Source organism: Dendronephthya gigantea, unplaced genomic scaffold (genome assembly GCF_004324835.1).
Source record: "Dendronephthya gigantea isolate DGI-Jeju-01 unplaced genomic scaffold, DenGig_1.0 000006F, whole genome shotgun sequence".
NCBI classification, from domain to species: domain Eukaryota; kingdom Metazoa; phylum Cnidaria; class Anthozoa; order Malacalcyonacea; family Nephtheidae; genus Dendronephthya; species Dendronephthya gigantea.
The window spans coordinates 281,805-299,924 of NW_021163016.1; the positions used below are offsets into that span (position 1 = coordinate 281,805).

Below are 18,120 nucleotides of genomic sequence, written 5' to 3' on the forward strand. Positions count from 1 at the left end.
TTTGTTCCGTTTTAGCCGCAATTTTGCCTTTACGATTTAAAGAATTCTAGAAAATAAGATCTTACACTTACTAGAAGATCAACTTTATTATAAAAGTTGATTAATGTTTAAAATACTTAAGGCGAGTTAGACCAAAGAAAAGTGAAGCCAGCCTGCCAAATTTTCTCAGCCATGCGTATAACTTATCTGACCAGTTTTTTTAGCTGTTGGTTAAATATGTCAAGTTTTTTTATGTTTCAATGTCCCTTTGTACTAAATTTGGCTTTATGGTAATAATAATGGATTTTTGCGATTTTTTTTTTCAATTCTTAAATTTGGCAGATGATCACATGCCGCGTTCTGGGAAGCATTAGTCGGTCACAATAGTCGGTCATTGTTTCAAACAATTGTTTGAACAGCGTTTAACATTCAAAAATGGGCTATCGGCCCCAGGAGCACGGTTGTTCGAGTTTTGCTGCATAGGCTGATAACAGTTTGCATGTGTTGCACAATGTGTTGCACTAGATCGAAAAGCTTTCGCCATTCAGGTTGTTTTGTTATTGAAAAGAAGCGAATATTTTATATTTATGAATATTTAATGTTGTGTGTGTTTTTTTTATACACGCGGCCTGTTATAGTTTTCAATATAAAAGTTAGCAAAAACTCGCAATGCAAATAAGGTTATGCAACTTATGCGAACAAGTGTTATTAAAAGTCACAAAAGTACCAGACCAGCCACTACACGAGCTTTTTAAAACTTTGATTATTTCGATCATTCGTTCATATTGTACATTCGACTATTGTCCCGGACAACTGAACTGCATAAAATAGCTGTTTACAATTTTTTGTTTAAAAATCAAAATATAAGAGACCTAGACGTGTAAACTGTAACGTATAAGACTAACTGATTTGAATAACTGCTTCCTGTTGAAAATTGTTGACTCGCTATTAAATTATATTGTCAGCCGCGGGAAGGCATATTCGAAACGAAGGAAACAACACAAATTCAAATGCTGCTCGTACTTTTAAAGCATCTCAATGATTCACAACAAAAAAGTTTAAAGTTTTAACATGTAGATGCACGAATAATATGAGGATGTAATTAGTTGGAAAAAATATGTCAAACGTAAGCAATCAATATCTCATTAATCTACACACCCAGGTTGTGGCTAGCAGGTTGTGTCTAGATAAGATTATTTTCCGAATTGGCATCGCGTAGGTCTACAGAAAAAGCCGAAATAGCCTCCTTTTTGTGGGCTAAATGCACTATCTTTGAACTCTACAACCTTTGATATTGGCAATATTGATCAGTGTCGCTCTATCACGCGTAAAGTCAGCAAATGTGACGCACAATGGACACTTAAAGTGCTAAAAATTCCACGGAGATAATGACACAAAATGCGTCATCGCATATTTGTCAGGTCATTGACGTCATAGTCTCATCCGGTAACTACCTGAAAGGCTTAAAAGTCTAGTAGAGAAGCCTTGTGAAGTTTTTACCTGAATGACATGTTAGAACCAAGTTGTCGGCGATCACGACTGAATCTGTTATTGTATGGCTATTTTCAAAATACAGTATTTCTTCAAGGTTTGAATTTGAGTAAGAATTATCAACTGAATATATACTTTGGTGGCTGACGAACAAAATATAGACTAATATAGTCTCGTATACAAAAGGCAAGTGCAAGTTGTTGTCAATTATTTCATCGGAAGCAGGACAATGAATACACTTTATCCGAGCTTCGCTTTGATATTCGGTTTACTTTCCATCGTAACGAATGGCTTATCTTGCTTGGTGTTTTACCGGAATCTAGCACTAACATTTGGCAGTCCGATTATATATTATTTTGTCACGCTAACTTCAATGTATTTCGTGAAAGGCATTGTGACAGTGTGCTGGTCCGTCTCGGCTTTGTTTAAATCAGGCGATGATCAATTATTCTTCAAGATTGGGCGATATGCGTACTGGACTACGGCGCTATCCCTATTCCTGACACTGCTGGCAATGGCCATCGAAAGATACCTCAGTACATGCTCCCACAAACGTCTCCAGTGGCTTCGCGCGAGAAAAAAGGTTTACACGTACTTCTGCCTTACCATTGTGGTCTTTTCGCTAATTTGTGGGCTGCTGGTCGCTCTCGAGAACACGGGCTACTACGTTGAATTCTTCATATGCGCGGTGGCCGAAATCGTGTATGCTCTAACCGTATTTTTCTATATTCGCCTATGGCTGAATCAACGCTCACAGGACAACGAAAACACACGTCGGGAAGCGACGAGTCAAATTACAACTGGCACAGAATGTGGAAGTCAGTTCGATGGTCATAAAAGACTGAACATTATCGTACTTTGTTACATTATTGCAACTCTGATAACTGTGTTACCCTTCTTCGTTGTGCTCCAGGCCAAGTTGGTGTATGTTCTTTTTTATGGGGTCACGGTCGGTAATACCCACCTCGAAAAGTTTCTGGAGATTTATCCAATGTTTACGTGCATAAACTATGGCTTGACTCCGATATTATATTTCATCATTTTACCACAATACAAGAAATGCCTGCTGATGCTCATAACGTGCCGTGATTCAGGTCAAATTGCCCTTAACGGCAGTACGCATGACTCGGAAGAAACTACATCCTTTGCTGAATTGGTTTAGAATATGCTGGAGTAAAGACCGTAGGTGGCCCATTGAAAATGGCTCTTCTGGGGTGAGCGCTGCTTTCTACGCAAGTCGTGTAGACAAAACATTGCATGAATGCATGTAAACTAAAGAGGGATTTCACCCGATTTGCCCTCTCGGCTGAAAGTACATTTTACATGCATCTCGCTATTTTCTTTATTGCCTTATGAGTTTGAATAATAAGTAAAAATAGTTTGTTGTGAGGGCTGGTTTTTATTAAGTCATAATTTTCGGGTCATTTTCACCGATGTGTAATAGTCTGGATGTAAATTTGTCTTTATTTTCTGCTTTTATATCAGTCATTACACTGGTCATTATTGATTGCACGCGCGCAGAACTGTTCTAATACATCAACCACCACCTTGACATGTTCAGGCAAACGTGACTAAATGAAAAACAGCCTTGAGATTATTTTCGAGAGGTCTATTTTAAACAAACGCTTATGGAATGATATGTGACATTCTGGACATATGGCAATATGCATATGACGTCAAAACGTGCTGATATTGTGAAAAACATTATTCTCGATTACTGAATTCTAGAAATATGGACGCTAATTGCGGTCTCAATACCAAGGATTAAGATCGTTAAAGATTAAAAATATATATACTTATTTATTTGTAAAGGTCATATATATAGAGAAAGAGTATTGCAGTGTAGTAGGGGTTAATTGTAGAGTTGAAAAATAAAGTCAACAACATTTTTATTTTACGGTTAGTAGTGATTAGTGAAATAAATCTTTTGTCATTGGAATAAGCCAAAGCCGGGCATGCATGTAAGCATGTGTAGTGAATAAATTATAAACTATTCCAGCAGTACTTGTTGATCATAGGAGCGAGTGAGGAGATACGGATATTAAAGTTTTTTATCCATCTTGTTTTGCCAACAAATGCCACGAAGTGACATGACAAGCTACCGAAATGAATACAAAGTTTCGATGCTTGAAGTAAAGCTTAATTCGGTATAAAGTTTCCCTCCTACACGCAAAGGCGTTGGAATCGCGTGGGGGCCTTTAATTATCCTTCAGAGATAAGGATATTCGGACAAAAAAATCCGTCAGATTCGGGCAAAATAGAATAACGAGTTTTTCTGATGTTGCGAAAAAAATCGTCGTCAATATTTTCGCACTGAAATTGCTGATGTTTTCGTTGCATGTTCGGGCATGTCTATTTCGCGCCCTCACGGGAGTTGGGTCTGAACGCCTACTGGCCACACGCGTGTTTTAATACCAGCTGAAACATTACTTTGGGTCTGTGGCAATGGGTTACTATAATATTTTTAGGTTTAGTGGGTCAAGGGGCATGTTGTATGCATTTTCAAGTTCTCACCGGCATGACCATCCTTCACACCCATCCCAGTGATCCCACAGAGTTACTAAGTGAAATGAATCGATTCCTGTTTGACTGATATGAAGGGGAAATGGGAGTTTCCAATTCGATATTGAGTTATTATCTGGCCATCTTTTGGCCGTAATGAGCCGAACCACTCCACTGATAGTCTGATATGTATACTAAGACTAGACAACGCCTCTTAAATTCAATTCAGAAGCCGGAATATTTTAAATGAGGTCGGATTAATTAATAAATGTGTGAAATTCAGTTCTTATAAGCTTAATCTCTTGGCTTTTAGTTAGTTAGCCGTCAGGGTTAGCCATAAAAAAAACATATTTTGTGATGTACAATTCACAATATTTCATTATGTTAATTAAATCTTAATACAGGGACACTGTCACACTAGACCATGCCATGACGCCAAAACGATTAAGGGACAACGTCTGTATTGACACACATACTAATGAGTGGTTTAGTTTAATTTGTATAATTTGTTGCTTCATCTCATCTTTCAGTTTCTCTCTTTGCTAGATTACTTTAGAGTATCAGAAATCATGATTGCGCTATTTTTAAACACAATCCATTAAATTAAAAAGCCATTGTTGCCCCCCCCCCTGCATGCACTAGTTGTAAAAAGCAAGAGGGATAGCTGCCCCTGACCCCCTCCGGCCTCCACACTCCACCGTTCCAACCAGTTTTTCGCAAAAATTTGGTATTTAGGAACCATGCCAGATTTTAAGCAATCGTTAGTGCGGGGGGGGGAGGGGAGGAGGTGTTATCAAAATGGTCCCAATTAGTAATTGTGTATTCAAAGATGCGGGAGTGTGGATGGCATGATTTCCCGAATTTTGGGGAACACTTACCTTATCTTGGCGATGCGAAATTGTCAAGGCGATTAGTCCGCAAACAATTGATAGCGAAGCTACCCCAAGCTAAGTGATGAAATTGTCAAAAAAGTGACTGGGTCGGTCAGTAAAACTAAAAAATGTGATCAAAATGGAGATCAGAAGTAATAGATATCGGCAATTTCAGAAGCGTCGAAAGCAGTTAGGAGCAGCAAAGTTATGAAAAAGCGCACCTTGACAACCACACGAGAGGAACTATAACCTTGTACTATAACTTGCAGATGCACAGAAGAACGCTTAAATTCAATTAAATGCGGAAAACAAGCATCGTAATTAAAGTGTAGTTTAGCTAAAAAGATCAAATGTTGGGTGTATGGTGATATTTTTAGTGGTAAAGGGAACCGGACAGCCCCCGCTCGCCCCCGTGGTTCCGGCGCCCCTGGGGCAAATCGCGCTTGTCGTCATGCGAATGTCACGAAATGATCCGATCAATCATAGGAGATACTAGACTACTAGTCACGCCAGAATTACTACAGCATCCAATCAGCTCTGTTTTTACAATATTTAAAGCTTATTTGTTTCAAATAATCTACCTAAAACCGCTGTAAAGGCAATTCAAATCGGGCGGCAATTTTAGCTAGACTTGCGTCATTTATAGTCCTATCGTAAAAATAATGACCTTATAGAAATTAACTTAATAATATTATTAAGTCATTAACCACGATCACCCTATATTTGATGTTTTATTTCTAACCTCATACAAAATTCTTTTGAAATATTAAATTGTCCAAATAATTCAGCATGCTGTAAAATTACACGCACGAAGCCTGTCACTTTTTTTACTCACATATGTATTTTTTATTTATTTTTCCCCACATTTAGGTTGTGCACAGCAGTAGCTCCAAACCACCAATGAGGCAAAATTTTTTTGTAAGAATACAGTTGTCTTAATTTCTAAAAAATAGTAACGCACTTTTAAGGTAACACACTTTTACAGTTTGTCTCGATACTTTTTTTTGGTAGGTCAAGTGATGCAAAATATTATATTTCAATTATATGGAAATAGATCAATATTATTAAATATTTTTAAAAATATATATTTATTTTAATGAGAAATATAACCTATAGGGCTATAACGCAGTAAATCGCATCGGCTCTACTCCGTTGTGATCAGGCATCTGTCACAGCTTACTAATAATACCACTTATAGTATGCAGCCTCGTACCCAGGCGCTTTAATAGTAAAAATAATGTTGCATTCAGTTATTGTATAGAGGTCAGCTGAAAAAAACGCGAGCGCGCGAGGGTGCTTGGGGTGGTTTTGCCAAATTTAGTATGCGCGTGCTGATCGGTCGAGAAGTGTGTTTCCATTTAACAATTAGAGGTGATTACAAGCTTATACCCACTGAGCGGCAGGCAAGGCTAGGCGCGGCAACTCTCTATAACTGGCTAACCGGACGAGCCCGTCTTGCTTGGATGAAAATTGTCATGTAATTGCTTTCGTCCGGCGAATTTTAACCAGACTTGGATCATTTACACTAAATTATATTTTTGAAAATTGTGTTAAAAAGTAAAATCACCTATGGCAGCTCTGGGCCACCATAAATCGCGGGCTTCAGGAACGATATTGGAGTGTTAGGATACTAACCAAGCGCATGTTCATGGTTATCGCGAAAAGACAATCTGACTAGAAATTACAACAAAGAAAATGTTTGTTTAAAAGACTACATGCTTTATTTTTCCATAATAGCTTATTTGCACAAAGAAAATATGCCCCAAAGCCAAAGGATCTATCGTAAAAAGTGATTGGATTCAAAACCAAAAAATATCAAAATGGAGATCGGGAGTAATAGAAATCAGCAAATTCAGAGGCGTCGAAAGCAGTTCAGCCTTAGGGCAGCGGAGACAGCTAGGGTTGTGAAAAAGGACACATTTACTTTAAGGGCCTGTTTATATGATCCCGCCTAGCCGGGACGGGACAGTTTCCGAGACCCCGCTTGTAATACAAGCACTAATTAGTGTTTATATGACCACTTTTTTATCCCGCCTAGGCGGGATCCCGCTTAGACGGGACGAGAAATTGCCATATAAACACTCCATCCCGCTTGGCCGATTAACATACATTAGAAGCATGTGTATATATTGGTATATTCGTTTTCTACAATAAAACATGCCGTCGAAGGAACCTGCACTAAAAAATGGACTCCATATAAACACGCCATCCCGCCTAGGCGAGTTTCCCGGCTAAGCGGGATGAAAACATCCCGTCCCGGCTAGACGGGATCATATAAACAGGCCCTAACTTAGCAACGACAAGTAGAGGACCTTAACTTACAAAAAAAATATTACCAGCAGACAATTTGATAAGACACAAGAAACAACATACTCCGAAAAATGACATATTGTAAAGCCTTTATATTTGCCTTTATTTCCTCGACAGAAAAAATCTCGGGCTTCAGAAACGAGATTGTAGTGTCAGTATAATCAGACTAACCAATACAATGTTCAAAGGATCTATCGTAAGAGGTTAAGAAAGGATTATTAGATACAGAAAATATCATAAATATAAAAACATAAATCTAAAGATATCGTAATCGCTGATAGAATACAACAAACATACGTTATCATACGCATACGTCATTATACGGATCTAGCAAATCACAACTAACAACTAAACCATTTGTCCAAAAAATGAAAAATTAAAAGAATTTCTTTGGATGATTTCATAATTAACCTTAGTTTTGTTATAACAAACCGTTATAATATACTATTTTAGTTGTATTAGAGTATGGCCAGGCGGCAAAGCTGTTGACCCAATCCTTATATACGGATGGCTTTTGACCAACAATTTGTGTCTTTTTGTCATCGTTACAAAAAACAGTCACTACAAAAAACTAATTGATTAAAGCGATTTATACTATTGTCATTGAAATTTTTTTTCTCTTTCGAACCTATGCTTGTTGCCTGTTGTGGTTTTTATGAGAATACTCTATATCAACATCTCGGCCGACATTCTAAACATTAGAAACACGATAACAACCGTGCCTCTTCTGCTCAAAGCACCATTGACAAACGAATTGTTCACAAACCGTACATCTAAAATATGGAGTGCTATGACACAACTGACAAGGATCAAAAGAAAATACTTTCCTCTCGGTGTCTGGCTCGTCGGAGGCTCTGGGAGAATCGTCAAAACGATGTCCTGATTTCTCAATTACCTTCTGCTCTCCAACTTTCTCTTCTCCGTGTTTTATACGACTGGCTAACAAGTCCAAAACCCGTTCCGTCCCTTGAATTTTGTGATCCACATCTGTAGATAATGGATGTTTGGAGGTCACAGAGCGATGAATATTTTCATAAATGTGACTGCTATCTCTTTGCCCAATTCCTCCTCGAGAGACTACTTGTTCCCCGCAGTTCGAATTTAACGCATTTCTTAACATTTGTTCGCGGTTACCAGGCATGCTTGGCCAGGATCGCCATTCGTTCCTCTTCAAATGGTCAGATTCATTTAATACATTAGTTGGTGATGATACATCATGATCTTCACAACCATACAGTTCATGGTCGGGAATGTTTAGCTGGCGCTTGACAGACGTACTTAGCCTCGAAGCCTGTGTACTATCCCCCGAACAGTTAGATCCATTTGTTAAATTTGTTGGCGATACGGCAGGATTTCCATCGCCATAAAGTTGATCATCGGATAAATTTGCAGTGGTTAGTGACGAATAATCGCCACTCGCACGGTTGTTACGCTTAGCATCATGTAAACGTTGAAGTTTCACCTGGTCGCTTTTACCGAACCCACCTTTTTGACAGTTTGGTGGATATTTAATAAGAACGCCCATAACCTGGCCATTTTCGTCAAAACGCATAGTTTCGTCAATAACAGTGACTGGCCTCATGTGTTCGTACAGCGTTTTATACGAATGGTCCTCATCTTTCGTCGCTATCTGGCGTATCAGCCATTCCCGTATGTCATTTAGATTACCCGTTGTGTTACTCCAACCCTCGAAAATATCTTGCATTGAGTATTTAGAACACAGATCTACGTTACCCTTGAAAGTACATAACTGATTATTAGCAAGGTATAGTTCGAACGCAATCACTAGTAATCGTTCACCATCAGTTGTTCCTATCGTCAAAGTATGGTTCGGTGTTTTCTGGTACCCGATGAGGTTGAAAATTTTGTAGACGGTATCCAGAGATAACCATTGTTCAAAATTGTATTTGAAAAATCCTGTGTATACCTAAAACAACAGAAAACTTGCCAGTCAGATCATTGATGAAACAGCTGTGAAAAAAACAAACAATAACAAGGGATTGGCACGAATACCAATCTCTGTTTTATCTGTTTATGTGACCGTTATCTTATCGTGGATATTTCGGCCCAAAAAATATATCCCCAGACTGTGTCTAGACTCATACACGCCTGAAAATATTGAAACAACATTTCTAAAGATCATGTTTGAAGTGCAACATAACACTGTTCAAGTCTGCTTTCATTAGCATGGAACAACTTGAGCTTCAGTTGCAGGTCTTTCTGATTTGACACCGCGGAAATTGGTGTAAGACCTAACCGCAATTCTCAATACTTAGGTTTCAAACTTGGTGAGAAAAAAGATCTATAAATACTCAACAAAATATGTCTGGCACAAAAGATTTGAAGCTTGCACACGGCAAAAACGAATCGTCACAATAACATAGTGTATACTTTAAGCCTCAAAATGGACATTTCACAGCCTTCAGATGTGTATGATGAGCTGTCAAAAGAGTTATTCAATAGTTTTCTTTTTCACAGCGATACAGAAATGCAAAATTGTGAACCAGTTATTAGATTTTCGGTTTGAAACCTCATAAACACCAATTTCTGCGGGGTTTTTTCTGATTCAGTTTTTGGTCCATTAATCCAGGTCTTCATCAATGTGATTAACTTCCAAAATATTCGGCAGCTATTTGTCAATTATATAAACGGTCTTGGAAAAGGGGGCCTAGTGGTGGTAACGTTTTAATGTGGTAACGTTTATGTGGCTCACAAAATTGGGTTCAAAACCAAAAAATATTATCAAAATGGAGATCGGGAGTAATAGAAATCAGCAAATTCAGAGGCGTCGAAAGCAGTATTGTAACATACTCACCAACCGGAATGATTGGAGCATGATTGGAGCATGCAGAATGATTGGAGCATGATTGGAGCATGCAGAATGATTGGAGCATGATTGGAGCATGATTGAAGCATGATTGAAGCATGATTGGAGCATGTGGAATGATTGGAGCATCATTGGAGTATGCGGAATGATTGGAGCATGATTGGAGCATGTGGAATGATTGGAGCATCATTGGAGTATGCGGAATGATTGGAGCATGATTGGAGTATGCGGAATAATTGGAGCATGGTTGGAGCATGATTGCAGTATGCAGAATGATTGGAGCATGATTGGAGCATGATTGGAGTATGCAGAATGATTGGAGCAGGATTGGAGCATGATTGGAGTATGCGGAATGATTGAAGCATGATTGGAGCATGATTTGAGTATGCAGAATGATTGGAGCATGATTGGAGCATGCGGAATGATTGGAGCATGATTTGAGTATGCGGAATGATTGGAGCATGATTGGAGCATGATTGGAGTATACAGAATGATTGGAGCATGATTAAAGCATGATTAAAGCATGATTGGAGCATGATTGGAGCATGTGGAATGATTGAAGCATGATTGGAGCATGATTGGAGCATGATTGGAGCATGTGGAATGATTGGAGCATGATTGAAGCATGATTGGAGCATGATTGGAGCATGTGGAATGATTGGAGCATGATTGGAGCATGCGGAATGATTGGAGCACAAGTGCTGGAGGTATAATAATGGTGAGTAAAATTTTGGCACGAGGGGGCAAAGCCGGCTCTGGTTTACATGGTAAAGGACTCACAACATCGTTGTTTGCCGTTGTGGAACAATGGTTACTTACTAATTTGATGGATTTGGTATGTTTATTCAGTTCTCAGACATTAAAAATCTTCACAGCCTATTACCTACAAACTTGGACTTGTTCTAATATAATACAGTATCCTGTTAAGGGATGCTTTCAGTTTTGCAGCACCTAGTGAAGTCACCTTGACTGTAAAATAATTGCAGCAGTTCTGAATAAACTACTTTAAAAGTTTAATAGCATGCACTTGATTAATAGCATGCACTTCACACATACCTTGATTGTTTTCAATTCCTTATGCCAAGGTTTATCCAAGATATTCACAGCATACTTTTCAAAAAGTCCAAAAACTTTGGCGAGATGTCGAAACTCCACATCTTTCCTTCCTTCTGTTTTGTCAAGGAAGTCCCTTTGTGCCGCTGTTATGGGCAGCAATGTAAAACAATCTGATATTTTGTTTTTAGAAAGAAAATTTGAGCACCTTGTACTGAATAGCTCTTTTTCCGTGCCGGCATTCCGTTCCAAAATCAAATGTTTGTATTGTGCTTTTAGTTCTTCACGAGACAGACTCATATTGTGCTCCTCACTACAAAAACAAAAACAATTTAGAGTCAAGTCTGTTTTGTGTACATGGTATGTAAGTGAGGCCTCTCTGGTCTAAACAATAAAAATGTACTTTTCTTTTCATACTGGTTTTGAATCCCCCAATTTTGTTCTAAATACATTACCATAAATGTATGTGGAAGTGAATACAAGAAACATTATGATAGATCATTAATAGCCTTTCACACAAGGTGAAAGAGAAAATTAAACATACTAAAGCAAGTCTTGCAGTTTCAGTTTAATCTAGTTTCAGACATCTTTTTCATATGCAGGATGCATTAACAACAATAGATGATGAATTTCATCTGATTGTTCCTTATTTCGCTATGAAAATTCTTACACAGGTCACTGATGTACTTAAAGTCAGAACTCTTTCTTTCCACCTTCCATGCTACAGTAAAACATGTTTTTACACACTGGTGGAACACACAATCTAATGCTATGAAAAGATGTGCTAATGACAATATATATGTTGTAAACTTGATAATGGATAAGGAATAATAAGGAATAAGGAAATGGTTTCCGCTCTGTTGTATCATGTTGTTACATATTTCACACACTGTTATGCAGTCCCAAGCAATACAGCATACCATAGTATACATAAATTTTTAAACTGAAACATTTTATGTCACATGAATGGAGTATGAACACCATATTTACAAAGGTTCCTTCCATAATTAACACATGTCAATTTCTCAAAGCCATGGGGATGTCAAGAGTCATTTATATAGTTTGCAAACCTTGTTTAGGGAATCTGAATCTTTTTACTGTATATCACCAACCGATTGTCAATAAAATGTGAGGTAATGAAATAATGAATACAAGGCCAGAACTTCATAGCACCTTATAGGTGAAAATACTAATATCTGCTAGCACATGTTTGTTGAGATGAAATATGTTTACCCAGAAATATCATGTGGCTGAACAGATGTTTTGAAGCAAGTTCCCAGGTAGAATTTGCATAATATGTATTTGGCTTTATTTGTAACTAGAATACTGTGGATCAGTTTTGAAACCAATCCAAGGCCAAGTATTTATCGAATATGGCAATTAAATCCATAACAGTGCTCAAACAAATTATTTAAGACAGTTAATTGAGCCAAAGGGCATATGCTATTGCGAAATTCTTCTTCGTATATCGGTTTATATATTGTCTGATTTCCAAGAAAAATATGTACTTCCACTTTCTTTTCAGTTAAGTAAAAATAGTATACTCTTTGTCGGATATTTGAAAATATTCTACTATATATATTCTACCATTATAATATGTTTAAGCGTGTTGCATTGTTTTTATAAGTGTGCTGCAAATTACACGAAATGCACTCAAATAATACTTCCGGGGAGAACTACAATTTAGAATTTAGCAATTCTCGGAGGTTTATATGAACATATATTTCAACGAGGATCCTTATAAACTTGATTGAAAATACGTACCACAATACGTGAGTGAGGGGATAAAATATGTTAACCCAAAAACGATGAGACAGCTAAATTTATGTTGTGAGGTTTCTAATATGGACGACAAGCGCCAAGCTGGTACAAATAAATGTATAACGACATAATAATCCACGTAGTCGGCTAGTCGTCACCGCTTTAGTATTCGCAAGAACGTTTCGTTTAAACACGGTTAAGACCAATGAGTCATAGTGTGAAAGTTTAAGCTTTTGGTAGCTTCAAATTTACCGACAGGCGTGAAATATTATACGCATTATACGTTTACAACTTTCACAATCACAAGGAAGCCTGTTCGTGATTGCGAATATAGAGAAAAAATAGCCATAATTTCAACTTACCGAATTAAACATGTTCTGTGAAAGATTTCGATGTGTTGTCCACAAAAACTTTAATGAAATAAGATATCGGGGAAATATACTTAAAGGTTAAAGTGAAGTATCATCATGAATTCGCAGTATTTTGACTACATTTTAATTTTAGGTATTCGTAATTTCGTATTCATTTAAAGTTTTAAACAATGCTGGCGGCGTCGCGGTGCATTGTGGATAAACGGTAAACGATAGCCTCCTCTTCCTCCGCAAACATCACATTTTAATTTGGCATGTATGAAGCGACCCAAGTTTCAAGTTGTTGTGGTTCCGTTTGATTAAACTGGTGACAAAGCCAAACACTATGGTTCAGTGCCTTTCTTCAACTATACATTTAAAACATTTAAATTGCGGGAATAGCTTCTTAACTCCCCCCCCCCGTACCCTAGTAACAGCCTTACGTTCTCTTGAAGATCCCTTTTTATTGTAACTACTCAAGCTATCGAATATCATGTTTCTAAATCATAGAAGAAAATGAGGAAATGCGAGCGTGTTAAAAAATCTCCGTACGTCAAAATCACATTCTTTCAGCTCAAGAAAATACGTAAGTCAAACCTTTTGAAAACAAGCTTTGCTTTTGTGTAGCCCCTTTCGGACTTTAGTTAGGAAATTATGGCCCAAATTCGCCCAACAGGTTTGGGAATACAATACACTGGCACAATCAATATAAAGCGAAGATGGTTCAACTTAGTGTAAGTTCAACTTACGATAGAACAACGTAACAACGCCTTGTTCAAAAAGTTTCACGAGACGACTGACGAATTCCTAGCTAAATTATGATGCTATGATGATCGCATCGAATATCGCTTTTACCTCTTCCTTTTATTTTGTCGCTGCACTTGAGAACATTCTATATTTACTTTCAATTTACATTTGTCAAATTTTTAACCTGAGGCCATTTTCTCCCCCTCACTTTCCCAGGTCTGACGATCCCACATTCCCACTGACTGACAGATAAAAAAACGGACACTAACAGTTTTTCAAAAAAGCTTTTATCGCAAAACTCTATATTCAATCTAAAAATCTTTGGCATCCATGCTATACATTAAGGTAAGTAGAGCTGATCATGTGACAATCTCCACTCATATATAAATTTGCCGTCTGCTTTACTAGTTTTCATACTGATATCCGTACAGCTAATTCAGTGCTTAAGACTGTACCGTGAACTATGTTTCTTTAAAAATAGCAATTTTTAAAAATCTAATGTACTCTGCACTTATCAATCCAGGTAATCACGTGCTCATATTTCAACCAAAAAATATTTTAATCGATCGTGTATCTTATTGTTACAACTTGTCCCAGTCTTTGCCCATCATTTCAGATCACCTGGAATATACTATAGCTTTCTCAATGTCAATTTGGTACGTACGGTAAATATAAATTGTTCATTACTTTTGAGGAACTCTATCCTTCCATTTGAATGCAATTCTACTGTAAATTAATTCGTGTTTTCCTTTGCTGCTTGCGAATGTCATCTTGGAGTCCTCTGAGGCCTCCCAGCATCTCACCATAAATTTCCCATTTGGAGAAATGGAAACAACACATATACGATAACGTGGATCTACCATTATTTTCTCCAGGGCTAAGGCGTAAGCTTTTTCACGACTGAGATCAATGGTCTTTTTATTGGCAAAGCTGCTGTTGATTAATTGAGCACTGTTGTCCGGAAGGAAACCATAGCCTATTTCATCGGGATCCTGAAATCAATAAAAGAAGAAAAAGTAAATTAATGCAATACAGTAATCAATAGTATACAATAACTAAAAATATTATAATACAATAAAGTAAATAACAGTCAATAAGCGGTGTACAATATTACAGCGGCGTAGGAACCGGGGGATGGGAGCAGGGGGCACGTGCCTCCAAAAATTTTCTAAGCGACCAAAAGTGCCCTTTTGTTATGAAAATTGCCTTTTGGGAGAAGCTAATGCAGCTGTAAATACTATTTTGAAATCGAAGGTGTCCTTGTTTGTTTCCTACGTATGCCCACTTACACCTGCCCAAATCGTTTTGTAGAGCATAAATATGCACCACACTAGTGGTGTACTTGGAGCTTTGGCAATCAAGCCGTCCCTGTACATATTTTTAGCTGCGCTTTTTATTCACCAAAAGTACCCCTGGAAGCTGGTGCCCCCCAACTCTGGATGCTTCCTACGCCCCGGTAAAATAATTCATTTTATCCGTCAAAGATAAAAATAAATTTTGATTACTGATACTTATTTATTACTTGTTTATTTGTTTTGACAATGACTTAAAACTTTTGACAGTAGAATCGAAATCTATACAAAAAAATGCCCAGGAAAAATTCCTTCGCTAAACAACAATTAATACGAACCTTTTTCAAATATTTCTCTGTTAGAGATTCGACATCTTTCCGGACAATCTTCGTCAACTGCTTACCAAGTCGTTCGCTTTCTTTTCGCCATCTTTCCTCCCTTTCCTCCCATGCATTTTGTACAGCGGTAGCTGCTTCTTGGAACTCAGATCCCAGATCCTTTATCAGTTCCCAGACCGGAATGTATGCCTTGCAACTACCGCGGTCGATTAAAGCCCACGTAGAATTATTGTGAAGTAGTTTGGTAAACGTTGCTGGTTCCGTTGTAGCTGGACCCATCGCTTGTGAAGAAAAGGTGTACGAGATTTTCTCATCTGTTGTTTTTTCAGCATCTTTCTTTCCCTCACCACTGCTATTGCTCGCGCTTGCCTCGATACCAACTGCTCCACCGATCAACCCAAATGATAATCGACCTTGTATCTGCTGTGCTGCTTTTTCTGTGAGGTCAAAGGTGCTCATCTTATCAGTACTGTGTGCCTCAACAATCCGAAAAAGAATTCCACCAAGGGTGTGAAGACCCGATGGCAAATGACTTCCATAACGATTAAGAAAGCTCTTGGTGATTTCTTAACTGAGCAATTTCTTCTTCGGATTTTCTTGTCTTTCGGTTTCATGAATTTCGCTCGCCCCTTCTTTTTCTTCTTCAGTTTCAGATTTTTCGTCATGGATAGCGTTGGCCAACATGATTACGTGTTTTCTGGCGCTTGGAGATAAAGTGTATTCTTCCTGATCAATCTTGAAAGTCTTCGTCGCCGTCCAAATGTACTGCACAACCGAGGCATGGCTTGTCGTTTTCTTTCCCAATTTTGCATTGGTTACCTCGTGACTACTTCCGTGGCTTCCAATAACTTCACCAACAAACGTCCCGTAAAATCCTCCGACCCCAAATCCAATATTTGTGCTGGAGGACTTCACTGTTTGAACATAATTCGCAGCGGAAGCGCTCTTGGAAAATTTAAGGTAGCAAATTTGGTGCGAATTGTTAGGGCTTGAAAGACTCACTTTCGAAGGCATGGTTATCAGCGCTTTTTCGGCGGGAAAAGGAGCTCGATACTTCGAAAAGCAAATCCCACACAATGCACGGCCGCCACTTGCCTTTTGCACAACTTCATGATCACTTTTATACGGTTCGTCCGGTTTGATAGTGTTGCTGAATATATTTACTATCCCGTGTAACTCTTTCAGCAATTCGTCCGGAGTTTTGCCGGTTTCATTGCTATTCCAATCAGATGGGAGTTGAAGAAGTTTTGAAATTTCACCAATTTTTTCGTTAACTGCCTTTTTCGCGGCTTCAGTGTCGCCTTTCGCCATCTTCTTTGCTTCGATTATGAGACCTTTGGCTTCGTCCAATTTTTCCCGATCGACGGCCTTATTATTCCCGTCTGATTCATCAATTGCTTGTCGCTGTTCATGAGTTGATTTTTCAACAACTTCCGAATTGGCCATACCTATAATTTGAATAACGTCGTCCATATCGCGAGGACTTGCCCCGGAACAAACAGTTTGCAACTGAGTTATGGACATTCGAGCAAGTGTTCTTCTAGATGGGGCCTTTTCTAGTAACTTCTTCACCCATTCTTGCTGGACGTTTACCCACGAGAAGCAAGCCACCGAGAACTTCGAGTTTCGGACCCAACCTTCTTCTAACGGGATCAAGTCCATCTTGCTCGATAACTGTATTTGGCGTTTTGAACAAGTATCCGGCAAGTTCGTTTTTCGTGGTGAGATAATTCAAAACCAGGGAAAGACTTTCCATAACGAGACCATCTTTTTCCACCATTTGGCTCAGCTCCTGACTTAATCCTTTAGAGGAAGACGCTTTGAGTTCCGTCAACAATTTTTCCTTTCTGCCAATGTTCCTGATAGTGGAAATCTTTTGATGTATTTCTCGAATTTTCCCCTCAGAAGAGGTTGGCTCTAAAGGAAGCTCATTAATTTCTTGTTCAAGGGCATCGTTTTTAGCATCATCGACAACATCAGAGTTTGGTTTCTTGTGAGACATTGCGTTCAGCAAACGTTCTGAAAGAAGGAATCTCGATACAGATTACTAAATCGGTTACTCGGTATGCTGTAAAATAAACAAATCGACTCACATCCATGGCATACCTTGGTGTTTTGATATTTATTTCTTAATTTCATTCATTTTTGGCCTCATATTGAAAATAGGAAAACTGAGAAAAGAACTGCTCCTAATTTACAAACTCTCTATTTTTACATTTTATCACGCATAATCTATAACCTAAAGCATTGAATAAAAAATGAATGCGTACAGACCACAGTTCTTTATATAGTATTAACAAATAACAAGTTGACTGTTTAACAAAATATTAACGAAGTACTTCTCGTCTTCACATTCATACCCAACTAATGGACAAGTAACCCAACCCAAAGACTATAAAACGTGACAATTAAGTTCGATGATAGCTTTTGTAAAACGTCGGCAAATTGACTTTTTTATCAAATTTGTAGCCAGATTTGTCCAGCAATAACCTTGCTACATATTTATATTGTTTTCTAAACCGAATAGTTCACTATAATCAGCTATATATCTTATGAAATTAATATTTCACTAATAATATGACAGTAGGGGAGGGGGGT

The 18,120-nt window shown here is 38.1% G+C and overlaps 2 protein-coding genes across 2 annotated transcripts; both read right to left on the reverse strand.

Moving 5' to 3' along the window:
- Positions 1 to 7,178: 7,178 nt before the first annotated feature.
- LOC114516874 lies at positions 7,179 to 13,355 on the reverse strand. The gene is made up of 3 exons (XM_028536469.1): positions 13,158 to 13,355; positions 11,038 to 11,347; positions 7,179 to 9,081 (listed from the first exon to the last, which is right to left on the reverse strand). The coding sequence occupies exons 2-3, from the start codon at positions 11,332 to 11,334 to the stop codon at positions 7,846 to 7,848; spliced, it is 1,533 nt and encodes a 510-aa protein (XP_028392270.1). The 5' UTR covers positions 11,335 to 11,347; positions 13,158 to 13,355; the 3' UTR covers positions 7,179 to 7,845.
- A 1,220-nt stretch (positions 13,356 to 14,575) lies between these two features.
- On the reverse strand, positions 14,576 to 16,037 carry LOC114516551. The gene is made up of 2 exons (XM_028536075.1): positions 15,523 to 16,037; positions 14,576 to 14,884 (listed from the first exon to the last, which is right to left on the reverse strand). The coding sequence occupies exons 1-2, from the start codon at positions 15,979 to 15,981 to the stop codon at positions 14,576 to 14,578; spliced, it is 768 nt and encodes a 255-aa protein (XP_028391876.1). The 5' UTR covers positions 15,982 to 16,037.
- Positions 16,038 to 18,120: the final 2,083 nt, after the last annotated feature.